The following is a 27331-nucleotide window of genomic DNA, read 5'->3' on the forward strand; positions in this document are numbered from 1 at the left end:
GTATTACGATTAATCAAGGTAAATTGTCATTCGTACATTTTGTCATTCCTACATATTGCAGGAACAGAAAGGGCAAATAACAGCAGGTAAATTTACTGGTTTCCATCAGCTTTTATTTGTGACTATTTTAAATAATTAAATCGTATATAATGTGCAGGAATGTCAAGCAAAATATGTAAAACCTGTTGAACATGTCGAAAACTTCAAGCCCTCATTCTCAAAAATAGTAATTTGCAATCCATTTGACAGCGGTAGTACTCCACAATATTATATGTAATAAAAGTACTTTCCCCCCTTCGTTTAAGCCGATTTCCTCAGCAAGATTGATCGATTGTCAGCCGCAGACCCATTTGTTGGCCTGCTCTCAGTGGAACTGGTGTCTGAACCGAAAGTTGAAGCCAGTGCGTGCAAATATTAACGTGTGAATCCATAACTGACCATGTATCAGAGAATGGACTATAGAATTATTAAGAAATGAGTGCGCATCATTCTGTCCATGCCTTAAAATGCTTTAAACATTTAAATCAGATGTATCTTAAGAAATTAATCAACGCGTTGATTCCGACACACACAATTTAAAAAATACAAAACATGAATACTTCTCGTATTATCATTTCCACAAGCCAGAGACACAATGTTTACATGACAGTACCACGTGGTTATTCAGAGCCCCTCCCCCAGCTTCGAGTGCAGTGCTAACGCAATTACGTCGCAGATCACGTGAGTCTGTCGCGCTGGAGTGTTCGCTGTGATGGCGACGACGGCTGGGTGAGAGCAGTACAGTGACTCGTTGAAGGCTGTGGCCTCGGCTCGGATATGACTAGCGATTACTCAATCGATGTCTGTTCTTTGCTCAGCAACTCAACGGGCTTCGGCTGAATCATCCGGTCCCTTGACTTCCCAACGCCGTCTCGGACGTGGTGAGTGCCGCCACCGGCCGAGCTCGTCCCTCGGTTGTGTTTTGACTGAGGCCTCTGCTTTTTGGGGCCCGCCCTCCATCTCATAACAACAAAAACAGACCTGCTACTGCTTCGGCGGCGGCTGTTAGCTGGAACGGCTAAATGCTCTCAAAGCTGCGTCTAGCTTGTCTTCGATGCCTTGTATTGGTCGTTTAACAGAAAACATCGACGTTTTATACTCTACTGCAAAATGTTTTTAAATAAAACGTCAACTGTTGTTACTGCAAGACTAAATATATACTGTGGATTTACGCTAGCATACTAGCGCTAACACTATTATTTGATAACGTTAGCTACAGAAACGGCAGCTTAATGCTAGTTAAAGGCAGCTACATTTAAACCGCACACTTAGATGAACAAACATATTTACGTTTTTTGACGTTAGTGTTGACATTTGAAGACCCGACCTTTGCAGTAAACACTAAAACACTCAACTTGATAGCGTTGGTATGGGACTGCAGTTCAACATATCAAAATATATATATAATTTTATTTAACCTGAAATTAAACTGTCTACGTTAGATACATTATGTCTACCAGGTATAAACCCAACAGGTGTCAGTATAACAGCCAATCAAGTGTACAGTTAAAGATAAAACCACAAGAAGAACGAGAAACAGTCATATGGGGGTAATTTTAAATAATTGTCTGTCTAGTCTTTAAAAGGGTTCTATCTGTTTTTATTGGTCTCCTAGTAGGGTCTAGTTCCATGATCACTTTAACATTTTTCAGGTTTTCTATAACGTTTAGATCAGAGCTAATTGCAGGTCACTTAATATTAGTATTTAAAATATATTTTTTTATGGTTTTCTTTTGATATAGATTTTTCTCCTTTATTACAATTCTAGGATTCTGGTGTATTTGCTTAGCATTATAGTGTAATCTCTGGCTGGTTATGTTTATTTGGATCTTTCCTAGTTTGTTTTTACTCCTAATAAATGTGGTGATAACTGGTGATAATCTGTGCAAATCGCTAGTTCAAATATTTTATATTGACTGTCTGTGAAGAATGTCGACCTGAAATTATTTTCCTGAAACCTATGCATGTTCACTTACCTCAAAGTCATCTTCACTGCTTCTCAAGTCCTTGTTCTTAATTAGGACGAGTGCAAGTCTTCTTTGTAAAGCAGGACGTGTTGCTTCAATGTGTTTTTACATTTGATCATAGTTGATGCATCCCATACCTTTGATGCTTTAATCAATTAAAGGGTACGATGTGTCTTCTATGTCTGTAAATTAATACAATAGTGATGTGAGTGATTTAAGAGTGCAATTGTCCTTCTGTGCAGAACTTCATCTCTAGTTATTTTTCATACCTGGACATAAAGGTCAAAATCACGTCAATTGCATGAAGCATAAAGGTCCATGAAGCTCTGTAATCTTGCAATGAGTTGCAAATACAATTAACCAAAAAAACACTCATATGGTTGCTGTGGATTAATGGGTAGGGCAGGTTGTCTTTTTGTAAGATAAATTATAGAAATAAATGGGAGAAGATAAATGAATGAAGACAAATCACTAATATACTAGAACGTCCAAGTCACTTGAAATAGACACAATGAATTGTTTGCTAAATTTCTTGTTTTTCCACAATAAACCAACTTGCAAATATGTTTGCTTAAGCCTAAATATACACACATGCAGTACTATCTGTAAGCACCATTATTTATAGGATAATACAATTCCAAGGGAAACAGGAACTGCTACTCTCTGATCCTCTGATATGATTTATAAACGCAACACTCTGTTAGAACTTGCTAAACATAATCAAATAACTGACGCCTTTCCCTCCAGTAGTGTTGTACCTCTGATGCGTAGTCACATGACAGGAGTACTGTTAAGGCTCTGAGGTGCTTAGCCGTCACTGTGTGATTTTTGAACCCAGAGCCAGGCTGATCTGCATGTACAGGTCATGAGTTCACTGTGGTAAACAGAGTCGCGTGTGTTTATGTGCCGGGTAGATAGGCTTTATCAGGTAGCAGCAGCAGTAAAGGCCAGACTTCCACAGCAAAGACAAGACCGCCCCTCTTGCTGTTACTTACCAGACCAGATGGTGCATTGGCCTTTTCTTCAGAAATTTGCAAACCTGTTACCTAACATGCATCTTTTCTTGAGAATATTTGGTAAATGGATTGCTGACCTAATCACTACAATTGGTTTGTCTAGCTTCTTTTAGTGAAGCAGCATTGTTCTACATGTCTTTGCCTTTCGGCATCTTTAGTGTTCACCATAAGGTGTGTTGAGGTCCTGAGCAGCTCCTCAGATCAGATTTCATTCTCTGCAAGAGTAGTTGACCTTTACAACTATTTGTTGGCCTGTATGCTGAAAGATCTCTGACAGGTTGCCTGTTTGTGGGGCAGCGTTGTTAGGTGATATCGGTTTAAGGAACCACCTCTGTGAAAATGGATTTCGTTACCCAGTGGAAAATATTTGGTACATAATTGGACATCTGGGGCTCAACCATAAATGTTGCAATTAGGTGAATTTGCCAACCAGCCAAATGCTGTAAAATATTTGGATCTGCATGAGTAGTCATTTAGAGCAGGTAACCAGGCAGACCATTATCTGCTCCCGGAGGCTGGTATTCAGGGCTGCAACTAATGAATATGGTCATTGTCAATTATAAAACATTTTAATTAGTCCTTTCTTCGTATTATCTACTATGGGAAAACTGGCCACTGGATTCACAACAGACCTTAATTCCACAAAGTGACCAATTATTTTAAATTTACTATCATCTGTTGTTTACAGATTTAAGAAGAACCTTTCAAATTGAAAGTTACTGCTTACCAGAGGCTGAAACATAGCATTACAACCACAGAAAAAATGCACTGGTAAAGGAGGGAAGGAAGGAAGGAAAGTGAACTACTTGTCATTGTGTTACAATTCAATTTTCAACACGTTTCTCAATGATATTTTAATGTAGCAAAAAATTAAATTAAATTTTAAATAAATATAACGATTTTATTCCACATCAAACTTAAGGCAATATATCTTCGCTCACATGCAAGCCACACTGACCATTAGCTTGGCTATGTTTGTCAGGGAATAAAAGAGCTTCTGTAGCTGGAATGTCTTGGTGAAATAGTGTTCTGTTTGTCATCACAGAGTGTCAGTCATTATTCATTTGTGCATTTGCTTTAATTTTCACAGATTTCCATGTCTCACTTGTGAGACTTTTCTCTACCGGATCAACTACGTAGAACTGCCTTTGGTCTACCGCTGATTGGCTGTGGTAAGTCTGAAAGATGTACGTTATAGTCAGCAAAGCTTCTGTTCTACCAGATCTACTGTATAGCAATAGTGCTGAGCTGTATTGTTGCCAGTTCAGCATATACATTGTAAAGCCATTTCACATCGAGTTGACTACTGTTAATTTTGTTTTGAAAGAAATTAAGCTCGGCTGCCTCCTGGTCGACTATAGTCTACAATTATTTTGTTTCCTTCCCCTGTTCTCTGAGAACATAGTTATACATCCTGATTCTTGGGGAGCACAAGGAGCTCTTCAGGCTCTTCAATAGTTCCCACTCTTCAGACAGGCACAGAGCTACTTCGGTCTGTTTTCATGCAATCTTTGTAAACAAAACAGAAGTACTGCAATTTAATGTAAGAACCAGAGTGTTATTGTGGCTTATCATCTAAGGTAGTGACTTCATCCAGGGATGTTTTGGGGATCCAGTAAATTATTCTTTTAGACGAACTAGGAGTTGTTTGAGGGGAGAAGGCACCAGAATGACATGTCTGAATGAGCAGAAAGCATTATAATTTGTTGTTGTCTAGGCCATAGACATGATATAATTATGTGGAGAGTTACTAAAAGGCTGAAAAATAGATTTTGGTCTATTGCTGTATAAACACAATTTTATAAATAGATGGAACATTTTTTGCTTCCATCGCCTAGGTTCAGTTTTCAAAAAAACACTATAAATTTGTTAAATTAAGCTTGTGCTTCCTTAACCCTTGTGTGGTGTTCGGGTCTGTGGGACCCGTTTTCACTTTTTAATAAAAGAAAAATGATATAATTATTTAATTTTTCAAACTGAGACTCACTGGCTTTAGCTCATTTTCTGTGAAGAACATATATCACCCCCCTACACATTTCTATTACATATAAGATGTTCGGGTCCACTGGACCCGGGGCTAATAGAAGTGTGGAAATTGATGTTCTGTGTACCACACACACACGCACACATGCACCCCCACACGTACACACACACTCACACACACACACACACACACACACACACACACACACACACACACACGGCAGGCCTAGACAGGAGGAGGACAGAGTGTAGGTACACAGAACATACCTATATAAATGTGACCTAACAAAGGTAAAGGGCAAATATTAACCATATATATTGTTTATACTGCTTGTAATTGGGATAAGGTAAACATCTGTTCAGTATTTTAACATAAAAGTGTTGATTGTGAGGCATCAAAAGCTACAAAATGCAACGGGTCCATCAGACCCACAAACACTGGCTGAGTAACAACAATATGAACATTACACAAGGGTTAATTAAACAGATCGTTACTATTTAAAAATTCACTGCCTGAGTTTTTAGCTCATATTACATTTATGTTCTAAAGGTACATGCTGCAAATGTGTAGGCACAAAGAAGTAAAACAAGAACTATATATTTTTAAATGTATCTTATAGAATAACATGAATGTACTTTCAATGTCTCAACATTCTCTCTATCAGAAACTGACACTGTATTTTGTTGTTCTTTTACAGACTGGTCCAAGCAGGAGTTCAGGCTCTCTGGGTTGACCCAAACTCCTTCACAGGGGCCATGGTAAAGTACCGTCACACCGTCTATGTTTATACAGTAACTGCTCTAAGTTGTATAACCACCGAGTACAGTCAATAGAATTGAAAACTCTCCATTGATTACATTTCAATTCAGCCCAATTTATCGCAAACAAGTTTGCGTCAGAGGTCACGTAGAGCGGCAGATTAAACCAGACAGATTCCTGTTTCACAGCCTAAAACTTGGGCTGCAACACTGTATCATTGCATAAGCTATGATGGATTGGATACATTGATGGTGTGTTTTGTGTTCTTTTTGGTTAGGATGTTGCTGTGTTTCCAGAGCAGTCCTTAAATTGATTTAAATTGACCCCCAACTAAAGTGTGTACCATTTGCAGTATTTTCCTTTGGTATATATGTTGTGTTCAGTCTGAAGTTGGGACACCTACTCGTTTACCAAAGAAACTACTCACATCCACTGTCATTTTCGGTTTTAAACAGTAACCTTTGTTAGTAGCATCTCCAAAACCATGATTTCCTCTAGAAGGGGTACAATTACAGTAAATTACATTGGGCTGTATATTTCCATGTAGGCAGAGCAGTTGGGGCTGCATTCATTTGTTTTAGGATACAAAACAGATACAAGAAGCAGTGACAGAGTGACAGAAAATTGTCCAAAATTCCCTCAACAGATCACCCACTCACTTGTCACATTTTCTATTTTGACACAGACATTTTCTATGTTTCTGAGAGTGTGCAGATATTATCGCCCTAAATGATAATGCACATGCAAAACTTTGCACATTGTTTCGACAAATTTGAAGCCAAAAGGAAGTTTTTGTTTTTTGTCTTGACATAGTTCACAACAACTACAAGTTTAAATGTGCCTGTATTAATCTACATTTAATAAAGAAATAGAACCATTGAGACATTTGTAGTGCTATGCGACATGCTATGTTGACATGAATCAACTATGCAAAGGACAGTCAAGCCTGAGTTATGAGTATGTGAGAATTAGCCTCATTTTGCATTCACTTTTATACAAACCCAGGTTTCCCATAAATCGTTTTCCCACAAGCTTCTAGTGTTTTCTAGCAATTGAATGCAGGCTGGGAAAAACCTGCATCCAGTTTTGTTGTTCAGTGAATAATCCTGCAGCATTTAGGATCATTCTTTTAAAAAGCAGATTAAACATTCTGTAGATTTTCTGACAAAGACAAAAACTGAAACAACTGGCCAGAGTTTTGGTAGATGGTTACATCATATTTTAGCAGACATGGTCTCACATGAATGGGCAGGTCTAAAGTCCTTTGATGTTAACCAAACAAAGGATATGAAAGGAAAGTATGCCCACACTTATTACAAGAGTTGTGGTGGAGGACAATAAACTTGCAGTTTGACACAACGAGAGGAGAACAGGACACAAGCTGGGGCTTGAACCGCCCCGGCCTGGGTCCCCCTGGAGAAAAGCGTATAATGATGAAAACCCTAAAATTTTTGATCATGATATTTCCCGAAGCGTCAGTACCTGTGTGTTCACAGCGTGATTCTAGTTGGATATGTCATTGTTTGTGTGAGGACAGAAGCAGGATGAGGAGAGAAGGAAGGAAGGAAATATCAAAAACCATATTCACTCAACTACAGGAAAGTGTAGGCTGAGAGTAGCTGATTGTTGTTTTCAAAAGTGACTTTCCATTCAGCAGAAAGTAACAATGTTTCTTTCTGCAGGAGGAGGAGGGGCATAGTAGCCTGGAGTGTATCCAGGCCAATCAGATATTCCCTAAGAAGTCCCCCATTCTAGAGGAAGAAAACATGCAGGTGAGGAGACTGCTGCAGCTGCCACCGCTCCTGTTAAAATCAGTTAACCGGGCCTTGAGTTTGACATGTGATACGTATATGTGAAGTAGAGCTGACACTGATTAAAGGACTTGATGTGGCATTATTTTATGCACACTTTTATGTTGTGTATGAACAAAACAAACATTGAAGATTACCAAGCACACAGATAAGGACATAAAAAAAATTGCTATTATATAATAAATAAAAAAATGTTCTGAAAATATGTTGCTCACACCAACGTTATTATTTATGTGACCACAAATTTGGTTTGATAGTTTAAAAAAAAGTATGAATCCTGAATCCACATTCCTATAGCCTATAACACCATCATTGCCCATGACTTTTGTGACTGCACACTTGTGTTTTTCAACTTCTCATGTTTGTCAGGTGCCCTTTCCTGAGCTGCATGGGGAGTTCACAGAGTATGTGGGCAGAGCTGAGGATGCCATCATCGCCACGTCCAACTACCGCCTGCACATCAAATTTAAAGAGTCCGTCGTTAACGTGAGTATCCTCAGCCGATGAGCTCCATTGTCAAAAAGTGACTGTTATCACATTCAGAATAACTGCACAATCAAGTACAGTGTGTCTGTTTGTATGTTGGAGGCTGTATGAGGGTAATTGTGGTCCAGTGAATGAGCAGAGCTTGGACCATTGTGATGACCAGGATATTCAGAGCTGATCTCTGCACTAGCAGCAGTGCTGTGGCACTCTTCCTTGACCTCTGTCTCTTCTGCTTTCTCTGTACATTATTCATTACCATTATTGCAATTATTTTGACAGAAAAGCATTTAGAGTCTTAATTCAACTCCTTTGTTTTCCCTTTTTTACTTAAGTTGCTCCTTTTCTTTACATTCTTGTTTGTGACTAAACGTTTTCACTTTGTAAGTAAAGTTCTCATTTGCACTTTGTGTGCAGCTTTACTTTTAGTTTGAAATCTAGAAACTTAAGAAACCTATTACTATACTACCATATGAATTCATATATGCACACATGACCATCATAGTCTGTTCCTTATGATCATAATTCTACGAAAAAAGATTATATTTATGCCTGGCACTGAAACTGGGTTGAAATGTGTGTCCACATATTCATGTTTGCTTTTCAGCACCAATTGTGCAAATGTGTCTCTTCCTGTCACAACACATTGTCTGCCTTGCTGTCTGCAAATGGGCCACATGCACATGCTAAGGCCTGAGTTACACTACAGAGGGTCTGGAGGGATTCCATGAGAAAGAAATATCTTTATGTGTCTCAGTTAAGAAACACAGATAAGCCCAAAGGACAGAGAGATGAAGAGAAACAGGGGGAAATGTTTAGCTTTATAGGTTCATTTGTCCAGCAAAAGTTAAGTTTCATTCCAGGAAAAGCAGATAAATAAGTTATTTTGGTTGTTGAGAAAACAACCGAAATGTTTTAAGAAGTTTATGTCTCAAATTGATTTGTTTCAATGTTCATTTGAAATTGTTTTCCTAATTTTATATTTTTTATTTATATTTTTTCGATATAAATAAAAAGTAATTTGTTAAAAAGTTTTGACATTTGTGTTGAAAGAAGTACAAAAAGAACGTGCATTAGCAACCTCTCTTGTGGTAGTTACATCAGTGTTAAATTGTTGTCATACTTGTTATTCTTATAATGTGGTTAGTATCTGGAATATGATTCAGCTAATATAATGGGTTCAGACAGAGGAATAGTCCATTTGGTAGCACTGCCCTGTTGTCAGTGAAAGCAGCACAGTTGTAAAATGATGGCTCAAGTGCTGAAGGTAAACACAGTGTTCTTTCACTTCCCTCTCTATGAAATGTCTTAACCTGTTTTAAATGTTAATAACATTTAGTCATATTATTGTAGAGGAAAAGTTCAGTTCCCCAATGAGAAGAGAAGTTAAGTGTTTAAGAAATGTTGATGTTTTAATATTTATTTTATTTAATGTGTGCATTGTATAGAGTCGTGTTCTCCTTAGATGTATGAAAACATGTTCATGGGGCGTCTGCATCACAAGGCAGTTTTATTTAGAGATCACCGTTCAGGGATGGGTGGTGCTGCAAGAGATTGAGAGTCTGTTAACAGGCAGTTCTGGAATGTTGATGACAGCCAGATCAGGAATGTAGATGAAAAAAATCAGGAATCCATTTGTGGCAGCAGAGTGCTGGAACATCCGGAATTAATTCATCCATCTCAGAGACTGAAAATTGTCGCCCATTATTATGCATCTCTCTGATTGTCTCTCCTTTTTTTTTTGGATAGAGTTGTTGTTGCGAGGTTTCAGTGAGTATCAGCAGACCTGCACGGTGTGGAGTGATTCACTGTAACTGATATATCTGGATATCTGTTGTTTGTACCCGTTTGCCTAACTGTAAATGCTGGACTTAAGTAATTGCGATTGAAAAAAACTATGTGGTGACAAAAAAGCTCTGATAAATGAAAGTCCTTTTTAAACTAATATTGCTGAGACAGATGCTATTACAGAAAAAAACTTCTCAACAGTGGTTACAGTAGAATGATTTTCCTTCTTGATGGTTCTCCACATGAAAGAAAAAAACATGCATGTTTGGAATGCAGACGGGGCATTTACCAATTATAGATGGTGACAGACTAAATTTTATACTTACTTTTTGAAGGATATTTTTAAAAATTGATTTTTATTTTGATTATCTATGGGGAGAATCTAAGGTAATCTTACTTGCATAGACTCAGCGTTTAAACCCAAGCTTGATCTCAAATGGGTTTACCTGCCACATTACATTTGAAGAAACTCCTCAAATTTATAAACTTTTTAGCTTAAGATTGATTTTGTTTTGGAAAAATATTAAACATTTATTTTATCCTAGAAACTCTTTTGCAGATTGTTTTTATGCATTTTTGCTAATTTTATTAACTTTCTGGAGTTTAAAAGCCTTAGAGCCCTGAAGAAGAAAAACACTCCTCCTTAAGTCGGCAATTAAAAAAAAAAAATCAAAACTCTCTTTAAACTTGTCACACTCATTGCACGTAACGTCACATGGCTTGGTATTTATGATGCATGTTTTTGAAATCTTTTGAACTGTGTGTGTGTTTGCGTGCCTGTAACTGGTAGCCTGACCCACCCCTTTCAGTGCAAACACACACTACACTGGCTTATTAGCAGAGCTTAGTGAAAAGTAGCAGAGGTATTGAGTATTTGCGGAAGTCATAGGCATATGACGTCTGTATGGATGTATGATGTTTGATCAATGATAAGACAGTTGTCTGGGTCAAAGGGGAAGAAGTTCAGATGTAAGCTCTATGATATACATATTTCACTTAGGGTTTTTTTGTGTTGCCATAAGAAAATGTAAGAAATAATTTGGGAAGGTTAGGTAGTAGAATCTCTGCATAGCAAGAAATATAGCAATTGGTTTGAATAAATATATTAAAATAATCTAACTTACAGTATTACATAGGAAATCAAGCACCCTATCTTTAAGTTCAGTAATTAAAAGAAGTCCTTCATATAAGTCTCACCTGATAAAGTCATACCACTGCAGTGTTGTCTGCACAATAAGTGTGATTTCTGTGAAATAACCCGTCTTATTGTATATTTATTTAAATAAAAAAATGTAACTTAATTCTGGTTCCATTACTTTTTCATTTATATTATTTCGCAGTTTAAGCATCCTATACCATGAAATTCCTCCACTTTTTATTAAACTCACTGGTTAAATCCTGTGATGTTCCATGACTTTGGCATAAGAAAAATCAATCATTTCAATTCACTTCACTATACTTTCAGAGTGTACTTTTTGGGACAATTCTGTCGCAAAAAAGCAAGGTTTTATACCCCATGGTACACAATGTGGCCAGGCAATTTTAGAATGTTCAGTTTGCAGCTACATTTCCTGTTATGTTTTCTCAACCTGTACTGTAGTTGTGAAAGACATAAGATCATTCAATGTTAGATCAGCGATGCTAAAATATGTGTTTATTAGCCATCCGAGCTACAAACAAAACCACTGTTTTGGTACCTTCAAGGGAGACATAGATTCACTGCCTCCTCATGTAAAGCAATTAACCACTGTCTCTCTGCTCCAGTGTAACAGTGATAAACGTAGCATCAATCACTACATTATATATTAAAGCAGTAAACATTACTTTATTGCACATGTATTGATCTGACTGGTCTCTTTGGAGATAACAGACTCAGAGCTGCTGAGCTTTTGTCTCGTCCTCATCTGCAGCCTAAACTGTTCCTGCTTCAGCTCAGAGGAAATAAACAACACGGGTCTCTCTAATATTACTGCTGACGTTATGTACTTGCACAACTGTGTCATCATTATTAACTTTTATTGCCTATTGTTAATGACAAAGCACTTTCCAAGTAGTTACAGTGTCTTTCCTTTTTCTTATCACATCTCTAGTTATTTTTTGCTTCCATTTATGGTATATCTAGTCTCTCGTATCATATTTGCTGAAGACAAAATTACATTTTAATTATATAACAACTTTAATTGATACTCATTTACCTGTATAGTAGAACAGTGAATGTAAATGAAGGGTTTGGATACTTTCCAATTCACATTTGGATGGATCAACATAGTAGTATAAAAGTTCATGTAACGGATTATACGCATGACGTTCCCTTCAGTTTTAAACTACCTTTATTTACTTTAACAACACTGGTTTTCACTAAGTATGTCTAACTCAGTCTAGTGACTGCATGGGTTTGTTTGCAATGTTGTTGAAGCTACATCTACAAAATAAAATTGCCATAATCTTTTTTAAAACTATTCAGTTTTTGCAGGTTACTCATAACTGATTATCCAACCAGGATGCAAATGTTGATATGGCCCCTGCTGCCAGACACTACTAAAAACATTTTTTTCTATTTTGGTTTCAATAAATATATAATATTTATAATATATTACTATGTAATACAGTATTTTGTGTCACTTAATATGTATAATATTAAACTAAGCATACGGGTGCTACTGTAGATTCATGATCTACAGTGATTCATGATTCATGATCATGATCTATGATGTGTGTTTGTGGGAATAATCTCTGTCTTCTATTTTCTTTGAAGGTTCCCCTACAGCTTATAGAAAGTGTGGAGTGCAGGGATATGTTCCAGCTCCATGTTACTTGTAAGGACTGCAAAGTAGTCAGGTACGTCGAAGTTCAGAAAGCGCATTAACTTGGTTCACAAAAAATAAATAATCCACTGTTCTGGTGTGTCATGTCAGATATCTCACAGTATGTAATTTACTATATCAGGAAATGTGTGTCATACTTTAGTGCTTACAATTAGACAGGTATTTATTTAACTCCCGGGTATCACAAGGTTTCTACAACCACTCTTGCAACATTAGAATATTTCGATGCCTGATGGAACTTTAACCCATACTTTTGTTCCTTTGTTGCATTTTCAGGTGTCAGTTTTCCACATTTGAGCAGTGTCAGGAATGGCTAAAACGCCTCAGTGTTGTGGTCCGTCCCCCATCCCGCCTAGAGGACCTCTTCTCCTTCGCCTTTCACGCTTGGTGCATGGAGGTATATGCTGGTGAGAAGGAGCAGCACGGCGAGCTGTGCAGACCAGGTGTGGTACTATTCTCTCATGTCCCTGTGTAATCCCACAGAGGCCCAGCTCTGCATTGCTGTCATCTTATCAGACATCTCTGCTCTCTCTGCAGGTGAACATGTGACCTCCTGGTTCAAGAACGAGGTGGAGAGGATGAGCTTTGACACTCAAAACGCCTGGAGGATATCAGACATCAACAGCAAGTTCAGGTAAAAACAGATTTTCATGCAGGATACGTGACCTGCCGCTGTGTTGATTTTCATCACTCTGAGTGTGAATAGGATCTGTCTTTTGCTTTCATTGCCTGGTGTGTGTGTGTGTGTGTGTGTGTGTGTGTGTGTTGGGTGTCTACTGTTTGTGTATGTATTAGACAGCGGGTAGCAGTGTGTAATATACACCCTCAGTGCTCTGCCTGGGTACGAAAGAGTCAGATCTAGGATTAGGTATCTGTGAAAAGTTTGTAGAACCATTAGCCCCCAATTTCACCCAGGTTCTACCTCCCTCTCTATGTCTATGTCTCTCTCACTCTTAAATATTCTCTCACTCTCTCTCACTCTGCCCCTATGCTCTCTATATATCTTTTCTTGTTGTGTTAACGTACTACTCTTCCTGCACTCTTTATCTGCTCTGCCAGACTTTGCCCCAGCTATCCTCAGCAGCTCTTGGTGCCAGCCTGGATCACTGACAAGGAGTTGGAAAATGTGGCAGCCTTCCGATCCTGGAAGAGGTTTCCTGCTGTGGTTTATAGGTTGGTGTTTTTTTTTTCCTCCCTCAGCTCTACCAATCAGAGGCCTAGCTGTTTTACCACCCCCGACTGACGAATACAATAATTTCTTTGCTGATTTTATTGAACAATTTGCTCTCAAATATCTAAACTAGTTTCCTCTAAAAAAACAAACTTCTTCTGGGCAGTTTTTCTTGATTTGTTTCTAATCATGATGCGTCACCACTGCCCATACTACAGACTTAACTTTAGAAAATGTGGTTTTATTTTTTCAATACAATGCTTCTCACACGAAGGGTAAAATGTACTTTGTAACAAGAGCTTATTTTATATAGAAATGTAAGATAAATGTTGTTCTACAAAGATTACAGCTACAGATTTAGGTTTATATGAAATAACAATGTAACCGCTTATTCTAGTAAAAAGGTAAAGCCATTCTAACAGCACCATTAGCATTGCCAACACAGGCTTGGATAAGACTTACTGTAAGATTATGATTATGTCACTAAAGGACCAACATGTGGCTGTGAACAGAGTGACTATATATTTGCTTCCCGGCCCACTCATCATACAGGCACATCACCACAGGGGCTGTCATCGCCCGCTGTGGCCAACCTGAGGTCAGCTGGTGGGGCTGGAGGAATGCAGATGACGAGCATCTGGTCCAGTCCATCGCCAAGGCCTGTGCCGTGGACAGTAGTCCCCACAAACATGTCCAGAACAGCAGCTACACCAATGGCTCAGATCTGCCTGACACAGAATTTGGTGAGAGCTCATTACCCCAACCCACTCAACACCCATACACACAAACACACACACACCTGCCTTCACACTCACATAAACACATTTTTTTCATACCAGTTTTTGTCATCAGACAGTGCAGCAGACAGTTTTGTGCAATCCAATGTGTTGTGACCTGTCTGGGGTTCACAGAGTTTTGACTAACAAACATTTGCCACTGTTGGATGAGTCTGAGTGGTATTTACATGAGGTTTTGTGGTGTTTTTTAAACCACTAACAATAACATTTTTGCTAAAACCATCCATGAATGAATTTTACAGTCTTTGTCTTGTCTTGTGTTTGTATCAGAATCCTCCATGACCAACAGCACTGAGGTGGAGACACTGGTCATCCAGCCTCACAAGTTACTTATTTTGGACGCCAGGTCTTATGCTGCTGCTGTTGCAAACAGGGCCAAGGGGGGAGGCTGTGAATGTCCAGGTACATCCTACCAAAGAAGGCATATACTGTATAACAAATGGACAAATGTAACCAAACTATGGTTGTCAGGTGAAATCTGAAGAGCTGTACCTGTTATTAAAGCAACTAGGCCTAAACAAAAGTCTTTCTTGGTGATTTTATACTCTTGATCATAGGATTGTGTATGACAGTCCAAAATTTTAAATCACACCTGTAACTGACACTTTTGTATTGTACTACATAACTATCACTTTATATAGGCTAGGTTTTGATGGTATAGCTTACAAGTGCACAAAGTTGTTTATAGGTGCGTCAGTTCTGCCATGTCTTTACATACTGTATAAATAAACACACTGACATTCAGGCTAATGTAATCTGTAATTATTACCTTTTCTCTTTTTTTCTAATGTTACATGTTAATGTGTTAATTTACTGTTAATACTATTGATTTGGTCCTGTTACAGAATACTATCCCAATTGTGAGGTGGTGTTCATGGGCATGGCCAACATTCACTCAATCCGCAAGAGTTTCCAATCTCTACGTTTCCTCTGCACCCAGATGCCTGATCCAGCCAAGTATGTTTTTTATTTTTTCTGTGCCTCCAGCAGAGCCTTCATCCTCCACCCCTCATAACTCCACAGCTGTGCTGGCTCAAACTATTAAATGCAAATCTCTGGTGCTTTCTGTTGTAATTGTAGGTAACTCATAGTCACAGCTGCCTTTAAACTTGGCTATACATGTGTGACTGATTTAGAAGAAGTTGGCCCAATGTCTAGAGGAGGATCCTTCTGCTGTTCCAGCCCTTATGTCACAATTATGTGTAATTCAATCTCTGGTTTAAGAGAAAATATTGCAAGTGGACGAAAAAAACCCTCCTTCCTCTCAGGCTCATATAGCTCATACAGTGGTATGATGTCATACGCCTGATCTGCCTTGTAGTGAGTTTTTTTTTAACAGACTTAATTATGTTTGTGTATAGAACACACTTGTCTGCTTGGAACATTAACCTAGATTAGATTAGACCAGTGAAACATTAACTCATTGTGAAAGTAGGTCAAGACGCCTGTCTGTCTAACTCAGCTGTGTGCTGTGTTAAATTGTTACGTAAAGGTCACCGTAACGGACCCAGACCGGGTTTATAAGGTGAAGGTCTCCTTACATCACTTCACTAATACCAAACTTATATTCCCATTTTAGAAATTGGTTATAAAAGCATGAAGCAACAATCCTAAGCAGGCATGAATGCATTCTACAGGGTAGTTTCTTTATATTTCATTACTACAGTAATATGCTAACTTCTTTGTATCCACTGCCAACTTTTGTTCTATTGTACTATTATTAGGGGGCAGTGGTGGCTTAGTGGTTAAGGAAGCGGACTTTGGTCCAAAAGGCTTCGAGTCCACCAGCTGCCAAGTTACCACTGAGGTTATCTGAGCATGGCACTGTGCCCACACACTACTGCCCCCTGCTGACTTTAGTGATGGGTTAAAAGCAGAGGTCACATTTGGTTGTGTGCAAGGGTGTGCTGTGTCACAATAACAAGTAGTTCACTTTCACTATGAGCAAACCACAATCATTTTATTTTGTATCAGGTCTCATCAGTAACTGCTTTGGGCAAGGAGTACTAAGCATTGCTGTTTGCTGTGTTTTCTTTTGAGTTTGTCAGATTCTTGATGAAGGTGATCCCTGGGGAAGATCTGTTCCAGCAACTGTTTGTTACATATTTGTGAACAAATTGTCAAATGAATATAAGGTTGACTTATTTTTACTTATTTTTTTGCTTTTAGCTGGCTTTCTGCACTGGAGAGCACCAAGTGGCTGCAGCATCTGTCTCTGCTGCTAAAAGCAGCATTGCTTGTGGTCAATGCCGTAGATCGAGACCACAGACCTGTCCTAGTACACTGCTCTGATGGCTGGGACCGCACACCCCAAATCGTTGCTTTGTCCAAACTACTGCTAGACCCTTATTATCGCACCGTTGAGGTAAAGAGAAAGTAATGACACAAACTTTATGTTTGCTGTGCATTAAAAAGGACTAATAAAATGCAAAACTACAATAGAATGAACTGAAGTTTAGTTTGTAATCTCCTGTGCCATCTTTGCACAGGGCTTTCAGGTTTTGGTGGAAACAGATTGGTTGGACTTTGGTCACAAGTTTGCAGACCGCTGTGGCCATGGAGAAAACTCAGAGGATCTGAATGAGCGCTGCCCTGTGTTCCTACAGTGGCTGGACTGTGTTCACCAGCTTCAGAGGCAGTTTCCTTGTTCCTTTGAGTTTAATGAGGCTTTTCTGGTGAGTAACGGTGGTGAAAATTAAACACCATCATTATAAAGTTCTCCTCTCAGATTCTAAGATTAGGCACTAAAAACATGTTTACGTGTAAAGAAATCATGTTGTCATGAAGATTTTCAGGCTGAGATACCAATAAGTAAAGTTTTGGAGTGTTCCTCAAAAATCTTTTGTCATTTGCTCCATGTCTGCACATGTACTTACATGTTTTCTTGTGTGTGTGTCTGTGTGATTGCACAGGTGAAGCTAGTTCAGCACACCTACTCCTGTCTCTTTGGCACTTTTTTGTGCAACAGTGGCAAAGAGAGGGAGGATCGTCATGTCCAGGAGAGGACCTGCTCTGTCTGGTCACTGCTGAGGCCGGCCAACCGCACGCTGAGAAACATGCTGTACTCCTCACACTCGGAAACCGTACGTCTGCTGTTTTTGAAACATGCTCGAGACCAATGAGGTGTGGTTTAAGACATACAGTTGAGTGACGTCCAGCCAAACAAAGGACAGAAAACAAGTACCAGTGAATTAGATTAAGAAAACAAAGTCAAGCCTCCTGCAGTCTGGAAGTGTTAAAATAATCATTGGAAGTACAAATTTTAAAGCATTGTGTATTTCATAATATCTTCTATTATGTTACTGCTCTCCCAAGAGTTTCTTGCTGTGTTTGGAAATCTTTTGATCTCTGTGTGTGTGCGTGGCCCTTAGTTGTTTTTAACTTAACCAGAAAATAATTCCATCACAGCAGCTTTTAATCAAATCTTATTTATTTGTCATCAATGTAGGGACAGGCTTAGTTTCTCTGCATCTTATATAAATCTTTGTTTTATGTACAACCCTATAGATCTGGATACATTTGTCATCGACAAGACTTTTCAGGAACAGTAGTCTTTGGGATGGCACTAAAAAATCAGATTGTTGATTACTTTCAGTAAAGTTTTACGCAAAATGTCTTTTCTGCATTAATCCAAAGGCTCTCTTTAGAATGTTGACTGACTTCTGAAAGGTGACAGACTCTTGATGTGTATAAAAAAACCCTTTCCAAAAATTACAAAAAGAGTGTTTCAGTCTTAGGGAAATCAAAAATAAAAAGTTGAAAAGAAAAAAAAACACCTTAAATTGTTTTAATTGTCATAAACTGTATCTTAAAAGGTCTTCCAAGAAAAATAGACAAGGAATCTAGGAAAGATCAAAGACACGATCTGACAGTTGAATCTTCTATTATTCACAAAAGCCCTGTCAGAGAGAAATCTAACCTAAAGGGTTTCAACAGAGACAAAAAAGTAAACACTGAAAGGTAGTTAGGTTCCTGATCCATCTTGTCATTTGATGTTCATGTTCATTATGTTCCTACTTTTACAAGTTATAATTAATATTGCAAGCATAAAGGGCAAATAAAATGCAAATGCATTTTAAACTATTTATTTTTGTCCCATTTAGTGGTTAAAATAACTCACTACTGTATTTGTATTCTAAATGAGAATGACTAAAGTCTGAAGGTATTTTTTGCAGGTTCTCCACCCAGTCTGCCATGTGCGCAACCTGATGCTTTGGTCAGCTGTCTATCTGCCTAGCTCCTCCCCCACCACTCCCTCAGATGATTCCTGTGCCCCCTACCCTGTGCCGGGTTCCAACTCGGAGGACACTCCACTGGCCAGGTTAGCCTGATGTGTCTCACCTGAGCACCCATTCTTCATTCCACATGTAAGACAATCACAGGTTGGAGGACGCCTACAGCTGAAGACGCCTGGCTTTTCAACTCATCTGCTCTCACTTATGCTCACTATATGCTTTGCTGTGTTCCAGTCATCTCTCACACACAATTTTATTCTCTTTTTCATCTCAAACTTTGTTGTAACTTTGTTGCGATATCTGTTAGTCACAATGCTTCACTCTTGTTTCTTGTGTGGTTAAGACTAACATGAAAGATAGATTGAAAGCACAACATTTAATGTGACTAAGTTGGGTCTCTTTGTGCATTGTAAATACAGTTTATCCTGTTCATTCTGCCTTGATTCTTTCACAGATGTACAAAGACTCGCTCCTTTGACAACCTGCCCAGTGCCTGTGAGTTAGGACAATCCATGGCTCCGAACCGTCGCTCCAGTGACCCGAACCTCAATGAGAAGTGGCAGGACCACCGGCGCTCTCTGGAAATAAATATTGCAGTCGGGCCTGATGGAGAGGGGAACCAGGATCAGGAGATGCTGTCTAATGGAGCAGGGCCGTATACAGACATGGTGGACTCTGAACTGGACGAGAGCCTGGAGCAAAAGAGCTCAAACACAGAATTGGAACACAAAGCCTCTTTGAGCCCTGAGTCATTGGGAGAGGAAGAAGAGGAAGCAGAGCTGTCTGTGGCAGTAGGCGTGGCTGAGGGCCAAATGGAGAACATTCTTCAGGAAGCCACAAAAGACGAGGTGGCAGCAGATCAGAGAGAAGACTGTTTTACTGCTGCTGATGTTGTAACCGCTGTTGACAAAGAGTCCGGAAGAGATGAGAAAGTTGGAGAGGAACAGGAGTCTACTAAAGTCAATGGATCTGAGATTCTGACCAAATCAGTTCTTAATGGTCACCATCCAGAAAGTGACCTCACAGATGGTGCAAAGGACAAAGAAGCTACTGTTCTGCCTCCTTTAGCCTCAGAAAGAGCTGAGAAACCTGATAATCAAACAGGCCATGTGACTCAGACATCAGAGGAAGAGGTGACACAAGCTGCTGAGAACTCCAGTGTGGAAGAGGAGGTAGAACATGGACCTAGTGAGTCAGATTCAGGTGAGCACGAGCAGCCTGCAGCTCACAGAACTATAACTAATGGCTTTGTGGACACGCCGCCTGAAGGGCTGGGCCAGGACCAGGAGGAGATGTGTCCTGACTGTGAACCTGACCACGGCATCGCTGAGCCAATGGATAAGAGAGTTTCAGTTTTGGAGAGCTCCACAGAGACTTTAACTGAAGAAGCATGCAGCAGGTTGGAGCACGTCACACAGCCTCCCAGTCTATTGAGCCGACCTCCCTGCAGAGACGGCAGGAGTCAGCCGCCCTGCTCCAGGAGAGAGAGGACATTAGACACAAGTGAGCACAACTTAGGCAGAACTTTAAACGGGGGCACCAAGAGACCCCCATTTGGTGCCTATAAGTCTCCAAGTGCTGACCTCGGCAGGGATGGCCTTTGTAATGGAGAGAACTCTGAAGGTGAACCCGGTGGAGCTCCTCACTGGGCTGCAGGAAATGTAGAGAGGGCATCATTGAGTCGACAGATGTCCCTGGCGAGCTGTAACTCACTCATTCTCCACCAACGGTGCAGTTGCTCCCAACATCGCTGGTGCCACAACATGATGAGCCGGGTGTCCATCAATCCTGAACAGCCTTCACGCAGTCACCTGGACGATGATGGGTTGACACTGCATACTGATGCCATTCAACAGAGACTGAGGCAGATTGAGGTAGGGCACCAGATGGAGGTGGATACTCTGAAGAAACAGGTGCAGGAGCTATGGAGCCGCCTTGAGATTCAGCAAAACACAGGATCTCAAAGAATCAATGGAGACATGGGAGACGAAGTGGTAAGATGCGGACAAGTAGAATATTAATGAAATATCTCGTTTCTGGGAGTATGTGCTGATTCTTTCTTTTTCTCTACATGAAGACTTCAATGACAGACTCTGAGTACAACCTGGACCCCAACTGTTTGTCGCGCTGCAGCACAGAGCTCTTCTCGGAGGCAAGCTGGGAGCAGGTGGACAAGCAGGACACTGAGGTCAGCAGATGGACTTACTATACAACATTATTAGGGGCAAAAGGAACAAAGCTCTCAAAATAGGGTGTGTTCCATTGCAGGTCACTCGCTGGTACCCTGACCATTTAGCAGCTCAGTGTTATGGCTGTGAGAGCAGGTTCTGGCTCGCCACCAGGAAACATCACTGCAGGTAAAGAGTGAGGACCAGGAGGCTGATCACTGTTAGAAACAAGTCCTCAATTTAACGAGTTTGTGATTCCACTCATGTACATGTAGCCAGTGTGAATTAGCCTAGAGTTTAATTTTAATTGATTTTTTTTGGTTTGAACTTTTATACCATATGAACTATGTAAGAAAGAACCAGACCAGGCACTGACCAGTCAGAGGTTAGCTTTGGTTATCAGTTAGAGCATTACTACAGTAAAATATTTTGGCCTACACCACAATTTTTTTTTCCCATTATTTATTTATTTTTTCCTTATTCTATCAACTGCTACTTCATTCTGTGGTTTATCCATTTCACAGCTGTCTTATATTTTTATTTGGAATTTTGCTCGTGTCGATTCCATCAAAGTATACACCAGTGTAGGAATGCAGACATTTTTAAACCTTTTTAAATTAGATTTAAACTTGTATCTAATGTTTTTCTATACGTATGAAACACTAGTGGTCAGCAAAGAGTTTGTTACTGTTTGTTTTTATTTTTATTTTCATTGTTCAGACAGTTCTTATCCATTCTCTGCCCCTCTCCTCCTCTACAGTGGCAAAGAGCCTGTCCAGGAGCTCTGGTGAGATCCGGCTCCTCCCCGCCACCCTCCCCACCCCCCCACTACCCCACGCCCCAAGCACCTGCCCTCCACCCCTAGTCTTACCATGTCTTTCCCTTGGCATACAACCCACCACCCATGGTTCCCCATTAATGTGTTTTAGGTGTCAGCTCAAATTTAATGGAAATCTGTTTTTTAATGCATTCACTAAAGTGCGTTTTCATTCACCTATTTTAGTGGTGGACACTGTGAGCAGGGTGCTGCTAGATAGTCCTCTATCCATGTCTAAATAAACTTGAAATACTTAAAATATCCATATAAGAATTTATCTATATATTTATTTTACTATCTACTCTGCTCCTATGTCAACACTTTCTTTTCAATATCCTTTATATAAGTCCTGGCAGCATGTTGCCCCAGCTCTGTGCATCGTTCCACCCAGCATCACAGCAGCATGGTCCTGAATGTCCCTCCTTCCTCTGACTGGTGTGGACAGCAGGAAAATTTAGAAAGAATCAAATATTTGCTTTTTTTGTCTTAATAACGGACATACAGTTACTGCATTTTTACATTTGTACTTGTTATTCACTAAAGTGTGTTACATATATAGTAACTCACAGCATGGATTTTTGCGGCTTTCATTGTGACCACATGTCCACTGGTGGAAACCTGTGAGTGTCCAAACACCTGTGCTTAACTCTGTGTTTAAAAAAAAAACATCTGGGAAACTGACACAGAACAATCATTCAAGTGTCCAAACAATTAATGATTTTGAGAAGATGCCGTGTCAATGCCAGGAACACCAGTGATGCCTCACTGCCCTAAGAAAAAGTTGGGTTGCAGCACTTCACACAGATGAAGATGTCTGACACGGAAACACAGTGAAGGTGTCATAATGTCACCTCTGTAGGTGAAAAAGAGAATTGCAACACCAGCAGTTTATATACACTAGGAGTGCACTGGCCCACAACAGATTCAGTGTTTAAGTGTAACAAAGCCACGTGTTAAACCTCAGCACTGATCGGTCTTGTGTCCCCCTGCAGGAACTGTGGTAACGTCTTCTGTGCCAGCTGTTGTGACCAGAAGATCCCAGTGCCAAGTCAGCAGCTGTTTGAGCCCAGCCGCGTCTGCAAGAGCTGCTATGGCAGCCTCCACCTCGGTTCAGTTCCACTGGACCTGGAGAAACCCATCGCAGCCAGCTCCAACTGAGACCCCGTAGGACGAGGCAGGCTGGCACAAAGTCCAGTTGCTGACACAGACGCACTGCTGAAGGAGGGAACAGCAGCTCTACACATGGCCCCATGTACTTTGTGTGTTTGTGTGAGTGCACAGCTGACATGGATTACTGCAGTGTGTGTATATACAGAAGAGGATGCAGCCATGGTGGACCTGAGTGATGTGTTTTGCCAGATGCTGAGCACTCCAAACAGCCGGTGTACACAGAAATGATGTGTGTGTGAGTGTGTGTAGGTTTGTGTGTTTGTGTATCTATTGCACATTTACCACACAAAGGTCAGTCTGAGGCAGTGATAGGACTGCAGTCCAGAACCAATGAGGATGGACATCCTGGCATCTTGGACCAGGCAGAGGAAGACAAAGATTTTGTTTTCACTGGATCCATGTTTGTCTCCTTTTTCTTTTAACAGTTCTTTGCATTTTTTCATTTTTTTTTTTTAATTTTTTTCTAAGGTTGTACTAGGTCAGAAACTCCCAACCAAGTCTAGACAGTGATAGTCATCAATGTTGAGAAGCATGAAGGGTCAGTTCACCCAAATTATCATTTTAAACATTGCAACAAATGTAGTTTTATACACATACTTGCATTTTATTTATAAACAACGTACGTACGTATAAGCAACAACTAAAGACCAGACAAAAACATGACGACAATGCAATTTCTTTATGCAAACAAATGCAGTATTGTTGTTGATATGTTGATGTTAAATGAATGAACTGACCCTTTTTTTTTCAACTTGTGCTTTTGCTTGTTTTTTGTTGTTTATTGAAATCACACTTTCACACCCATGTATGTAAATTTGTGTTTTTATATACTGTATCCACAGAACTGTGCAAAAGTTTTGGGACTTCATATCTTGTTTTTGAGATGCACTTAAAATACAGTAAAGTGTCTACAAGCAAAGGGGTTGTTAACAGGCGTTATTGTCTGTCTTGTCATCCTTTAGCACCAAACCTTTTTCCTTGAGAATTTGTTTAAAAGACTGCATCCTTTCATGTGATTGCCCCAAAATGACACAATTAAATGAATACTTATTTTGTCTTAAACAGAGCTACACTACAACCAAATAGTTTTGGCGCTATAAGGTGCAACTTATTTGCATGAATACAAACACTGTTGGTTTTAGTTTTGGGTCAGATCCAAGGCTACCTGTTCCTTTGACAGTGAAGTACTCTCACCTATGACAGTAAGTACTGTCTTCAGTGTTGCAGAAATTTGTAAATCAGAGGTGAACAAAGCTTTTGCACAGTATTGTGTACAGATGTATATTTACAGTACACACAGGAAGTTTGTCCTTTTCTGAGATATTGCTTGGACATGGTTGATGCCTGCTGTCCCAGATATTCATTCTTTTGTTTAAAGAATTACAGAAAACAGTCCACCATGTTGGTTTTTAGTGCAGAAGATGTGATTCAGCTTTACTGAGCTTGAGGGAAGGTGAACAGAAAGTGACATCCTTACAGAAGGTTCTCTACATTGACTGACTGTAACACACCTTCATGGCCTTCACACACAACAGCCTCCCTTTATTTTTTACTAATTCCTTTACCCAGCAGGCACTGGGAGCTGATCATGTCCTCTCTCTTTAATTCTAAGTGAGTATAAAATTAACAGTACGGCCTTGAACTTAAATTTATTTTTTTTATTATCATTATTAGTCTTGAGGAGGCTGCCAGTCAGCAGTGACCGCTCCTCTGATCTCTGCTCTGATTGGCTGGACAGGGGCAGAGCGCACCGGCAGTAGATAGAGTTGAGTTTTAGAAAAGCCTAAGTAAGACCCTGACTCCCATTCACTGACCACACACACACACTAATTCCCATCTCACACACGCAAACACACACACATTCTTTGTTTTGTAAAATAAATGAATGAAATAATATATTGAGATACGTATATAGCATTAAAGATAAAATGTATAGAATCCTTGAATAGTGGCTCACCTAATTAGTCACCAGAAAGCTGTGTTATTTTTTTCTTCTTTTGTTAAATGTTTTTTTTTTTAATGTTGTCAGTTGCAGAAGAAAACATATTTTGCTGCCTGTTGAAGAATGACAGGCATGTTCTTTTTTTCTAACAGAAGCAGGGTGTCCTGTGTTGATGCTGCAGTGTTTTCCCTTTTAAAACAGACATGACTTTGGTTTAATTTATTAAGGTTTCAATGTCAAATTGCTGTTCTTTTTTGTTTTGTTTCTTTTCTTTTTAAATCCAGACAATTCAGAAGTGCCCCCAGAATATTTCTGGTGTCTGTGAGCTGGAGAGCAGAAGGTGGTTAAGATCTGTGGCTGCAGAAGTCTCATTGCTTGTTTTGTAACAGAAACAAAAGAAACGTATTTTGGAATCCACAAGAAAGTAACAAACAAGAGACAAGGATGGAGGCTATGATGTCAGAGGTGTGGTCCAGGCTGTAGACGGTATGAAAGTGAAAGAAGTGAATTTCTCTACTGGTGACAGTAATCTAATATTTCTTCTGTAATACTCTCAGAAAAGGTTTTTATAATGAGTTTTAGGTATTTTCAAGATAAAATACTCCCTTACTCCCACCATTTTCTTTCTCCTAAAACACATTTCTAGAATGAACATTGACAAAACCCATAAACTGTGCCTAATTTCATAAAGTATAACATTTTAAATTTTAATTTTGTTCTTTCTGGGTGTGAAAAAATGCTTTACTGCAAAGTCTGCCCTGTAAAACTTCACGAGGAGAGACGACCTATACGATTGATTAGAATAAAATGAATGTTAATGTAAGTCAAATTTTTTAAGTTAAATTATAAAATCTATAAAGACTAAAGAAGATAAACATTTAAGAAAAGGTGTTATTAGAAATGCAAAGGATTCCTTTATTGCCATTAAGTTTTTGGACTGAATAGCTACTTCTTCATCTTTTATATATAGTCTACAGTCTGACCTCCACCTCTGCACATTCACATGTTCAAAGAAAACAATAAGGACAATAAATGCTGTGTCTACAGCCAACAAGATGTCTATGCACCAAGGGGAAGCACCCAAAATAATAAAAAAAAACTTCAAAACAAACTTCAAAATATCCCCTCACTGCTCCCCTGAAACACCTGCACACAGAATTACTCCATTCTAAACAAATCACTACCTCTATTGTGTACATACACTCATTTCACGTCAGAACAGATTTGTGTTGAACTTGTTTTCCCAGTTGATATGAAGTATTAAAGTTTCCATTTACTTTAATCACTTCAACACTTCAAGGCCTAAAACATAGTTGTTTTTTACTTGGAGATTTTTATGAATTATCACTATTGGCAACACAATTGGCTATTCAAATTACAAAAAGTATCTCTGCTTCTAACAACAAATAAAAGCAACCTCTGCTGTTCCTAATCCATCCACTATCTAGATTGATGCATATTTTCCAGAAAGTTTGTATAAATATGTCTTTTAAATCTTTTAAAGATTTAATCCAAAACACTGAGGTTCAGAGGTGCTTTTTCTCTCATAGTCAGGAAGCTATCACTTAAATGAACGATCTTCACCTTTAAATACACTGATAGCTGATTCTTTAAGAGCTTAATCAGCAGCCTCATCTGCTCTGAGATAAACTGGACCACAGATCTGAAACTGAATACTGACGCACAACAACTAAACCTGGCCATAACTCTCAGATCAGCCCCGCTGGTCATAGGCCTCCAATAGTTTGCCAACACACAGTTTTCATCTCTACATAAATGGACTATCAATCATGTACAGTGAGTCTGATGCTGTTTTCCTCCAACTACTCCCAGTCCTGACAGACAGATGGCAGCAGAAACGTCACTATGTGGTTTCACCGTCATCACCACTGTCACAGACTTTGACCAAAACCAAGCTTTTCGTGTTCAACAATCCATGAATGTGAATTGTCTTTGAGAAAGCAAACCTAATGGAAAAAAAAATAAGGCTATTTTTGCACACAATATCCCAAGACACTGCCACAGAGTGCGATAAAATAAAGCTGATATGAAAAGTGCTGTGCTTTATATTGTTACATATATACATCTATAAAAACGTTATATGCCCTATTATCTGTGTTAATTATGAGTGATGTTTAATCAGATTAACGTTAAAAGGGCGTTTTCTCTTTTGACAAGACGATCAGATTCACACTTGGTGTTTCCAAACCTCAGTTGAGGAAGGAATGCTGGTCAGCTGCTACGAGTCGACTTCTGCTGATATTGAAGCATCCAGGGACCAACAGTTCGTTCCTACTGCTCTAGGAGCAAGAACCGTCGAGAAAGAAGTTTCTTCAATGCTCTTCAGGGTCATTCAAAA

At 39.4% G+C, this 27331-nt stretch overlaps 1 protein-coding gene across 3 annotated transcripts; it reads left to right on the top strand.

Annotated features, from left to right (window-relative positions):
• mtmr3 (myotubularin related protein 3) lies at positions 1-27030 on the top strand. 3 transcript variants are annotated; one of them, XM_025053060.1, is made up of 21 exons: positions 1-920; positions 4113-4194; positions 5704-5764; positions 7448-7537; positions 7946-8062; positions 12603-12685; positions 12949-13115; positions 13210-13306; positions 13732-13845; positions 14396-14586; positions 14911-15042; positions 15486-15597; positions 16810-17005; positions 17130-17315; positions 17553-17723; positions 18816-18961; positions 19330-20869; positions 20953-21063; positions 21144-21232; positions 21804-21830; positions 22853-27030. In XM_025053060.1, exons 3-21 carry the CDS (start codon positions 5762-5764, stop codon positions 23016-23018), a joined length of 3738 nt encoding a protein of 1245 aa, XP_024908828.1. In that variant the 5' UTR covers positions 1-920; positions 4113-4194; positions 5704-5761; the 3' UTR covers positions 23019-27030. The 3 variants fall into 3 exon arrangements, with proteins under 3 accessions (XP_024908828.1, XP_008333909.1, XP_024908827.1); XM_008335687.3 differs by lacking the exons at positions 1-920; positions 4113-4194; positions 5704-5764 and adding an exon at positions 5856-7363; XM_025053059.1 differs by lacking the exons at positions 1-920; positions 4113-4194; positions 5704-5764; positions 21804-21830 and adding an exon at positions 5863-7363.
• The last annotated feature ends 301 nt before the right edge of the window (positions 27031-27331 follow it).

Source organism: Cynoglossus semilaevis, chromosome Z, assembly GCF_000523025.1.
Source record: "Cynoglossus semilaevis isolate Cse_v1.0 chromosome Z, Cse_v1.0, whole genome shotgun sequence".
NCBI lineage: Eukaryota > Metazoa > Chordata > Actinopteri > Pleuronectiformes > Cynoglossidae > Cynoglossus > Cynoglossus semilaevis.

What these genes read in the sequence shown, in the direction of transcription:
- mtmr3 (XM_008335687.3), top strand. Translation starts at nt 7,196, where the DNA reads ATGATGAAAACCCTAAAATTTTTGATCATGATATTTCCCGAAGCGTCA. An exon ending in CCATATTCACTCAACTACAG is followed by an intron (nt 7,364 to 7,447) that starts GAAAGTGTAGGC and finishes TTCTTTCTGCAG; the next exon opens with GAGGAGGAGGGGCATAGTAG. An exon ending in AAGGACTGCAAAGTAGTCAG is followed by an intron (nt 12,686 to 12,948) that starts GTACGTCGAAGT and finishes TTGCATTTTCAG; the next exon opens with GTGTCAGTTTTCCACATTTG.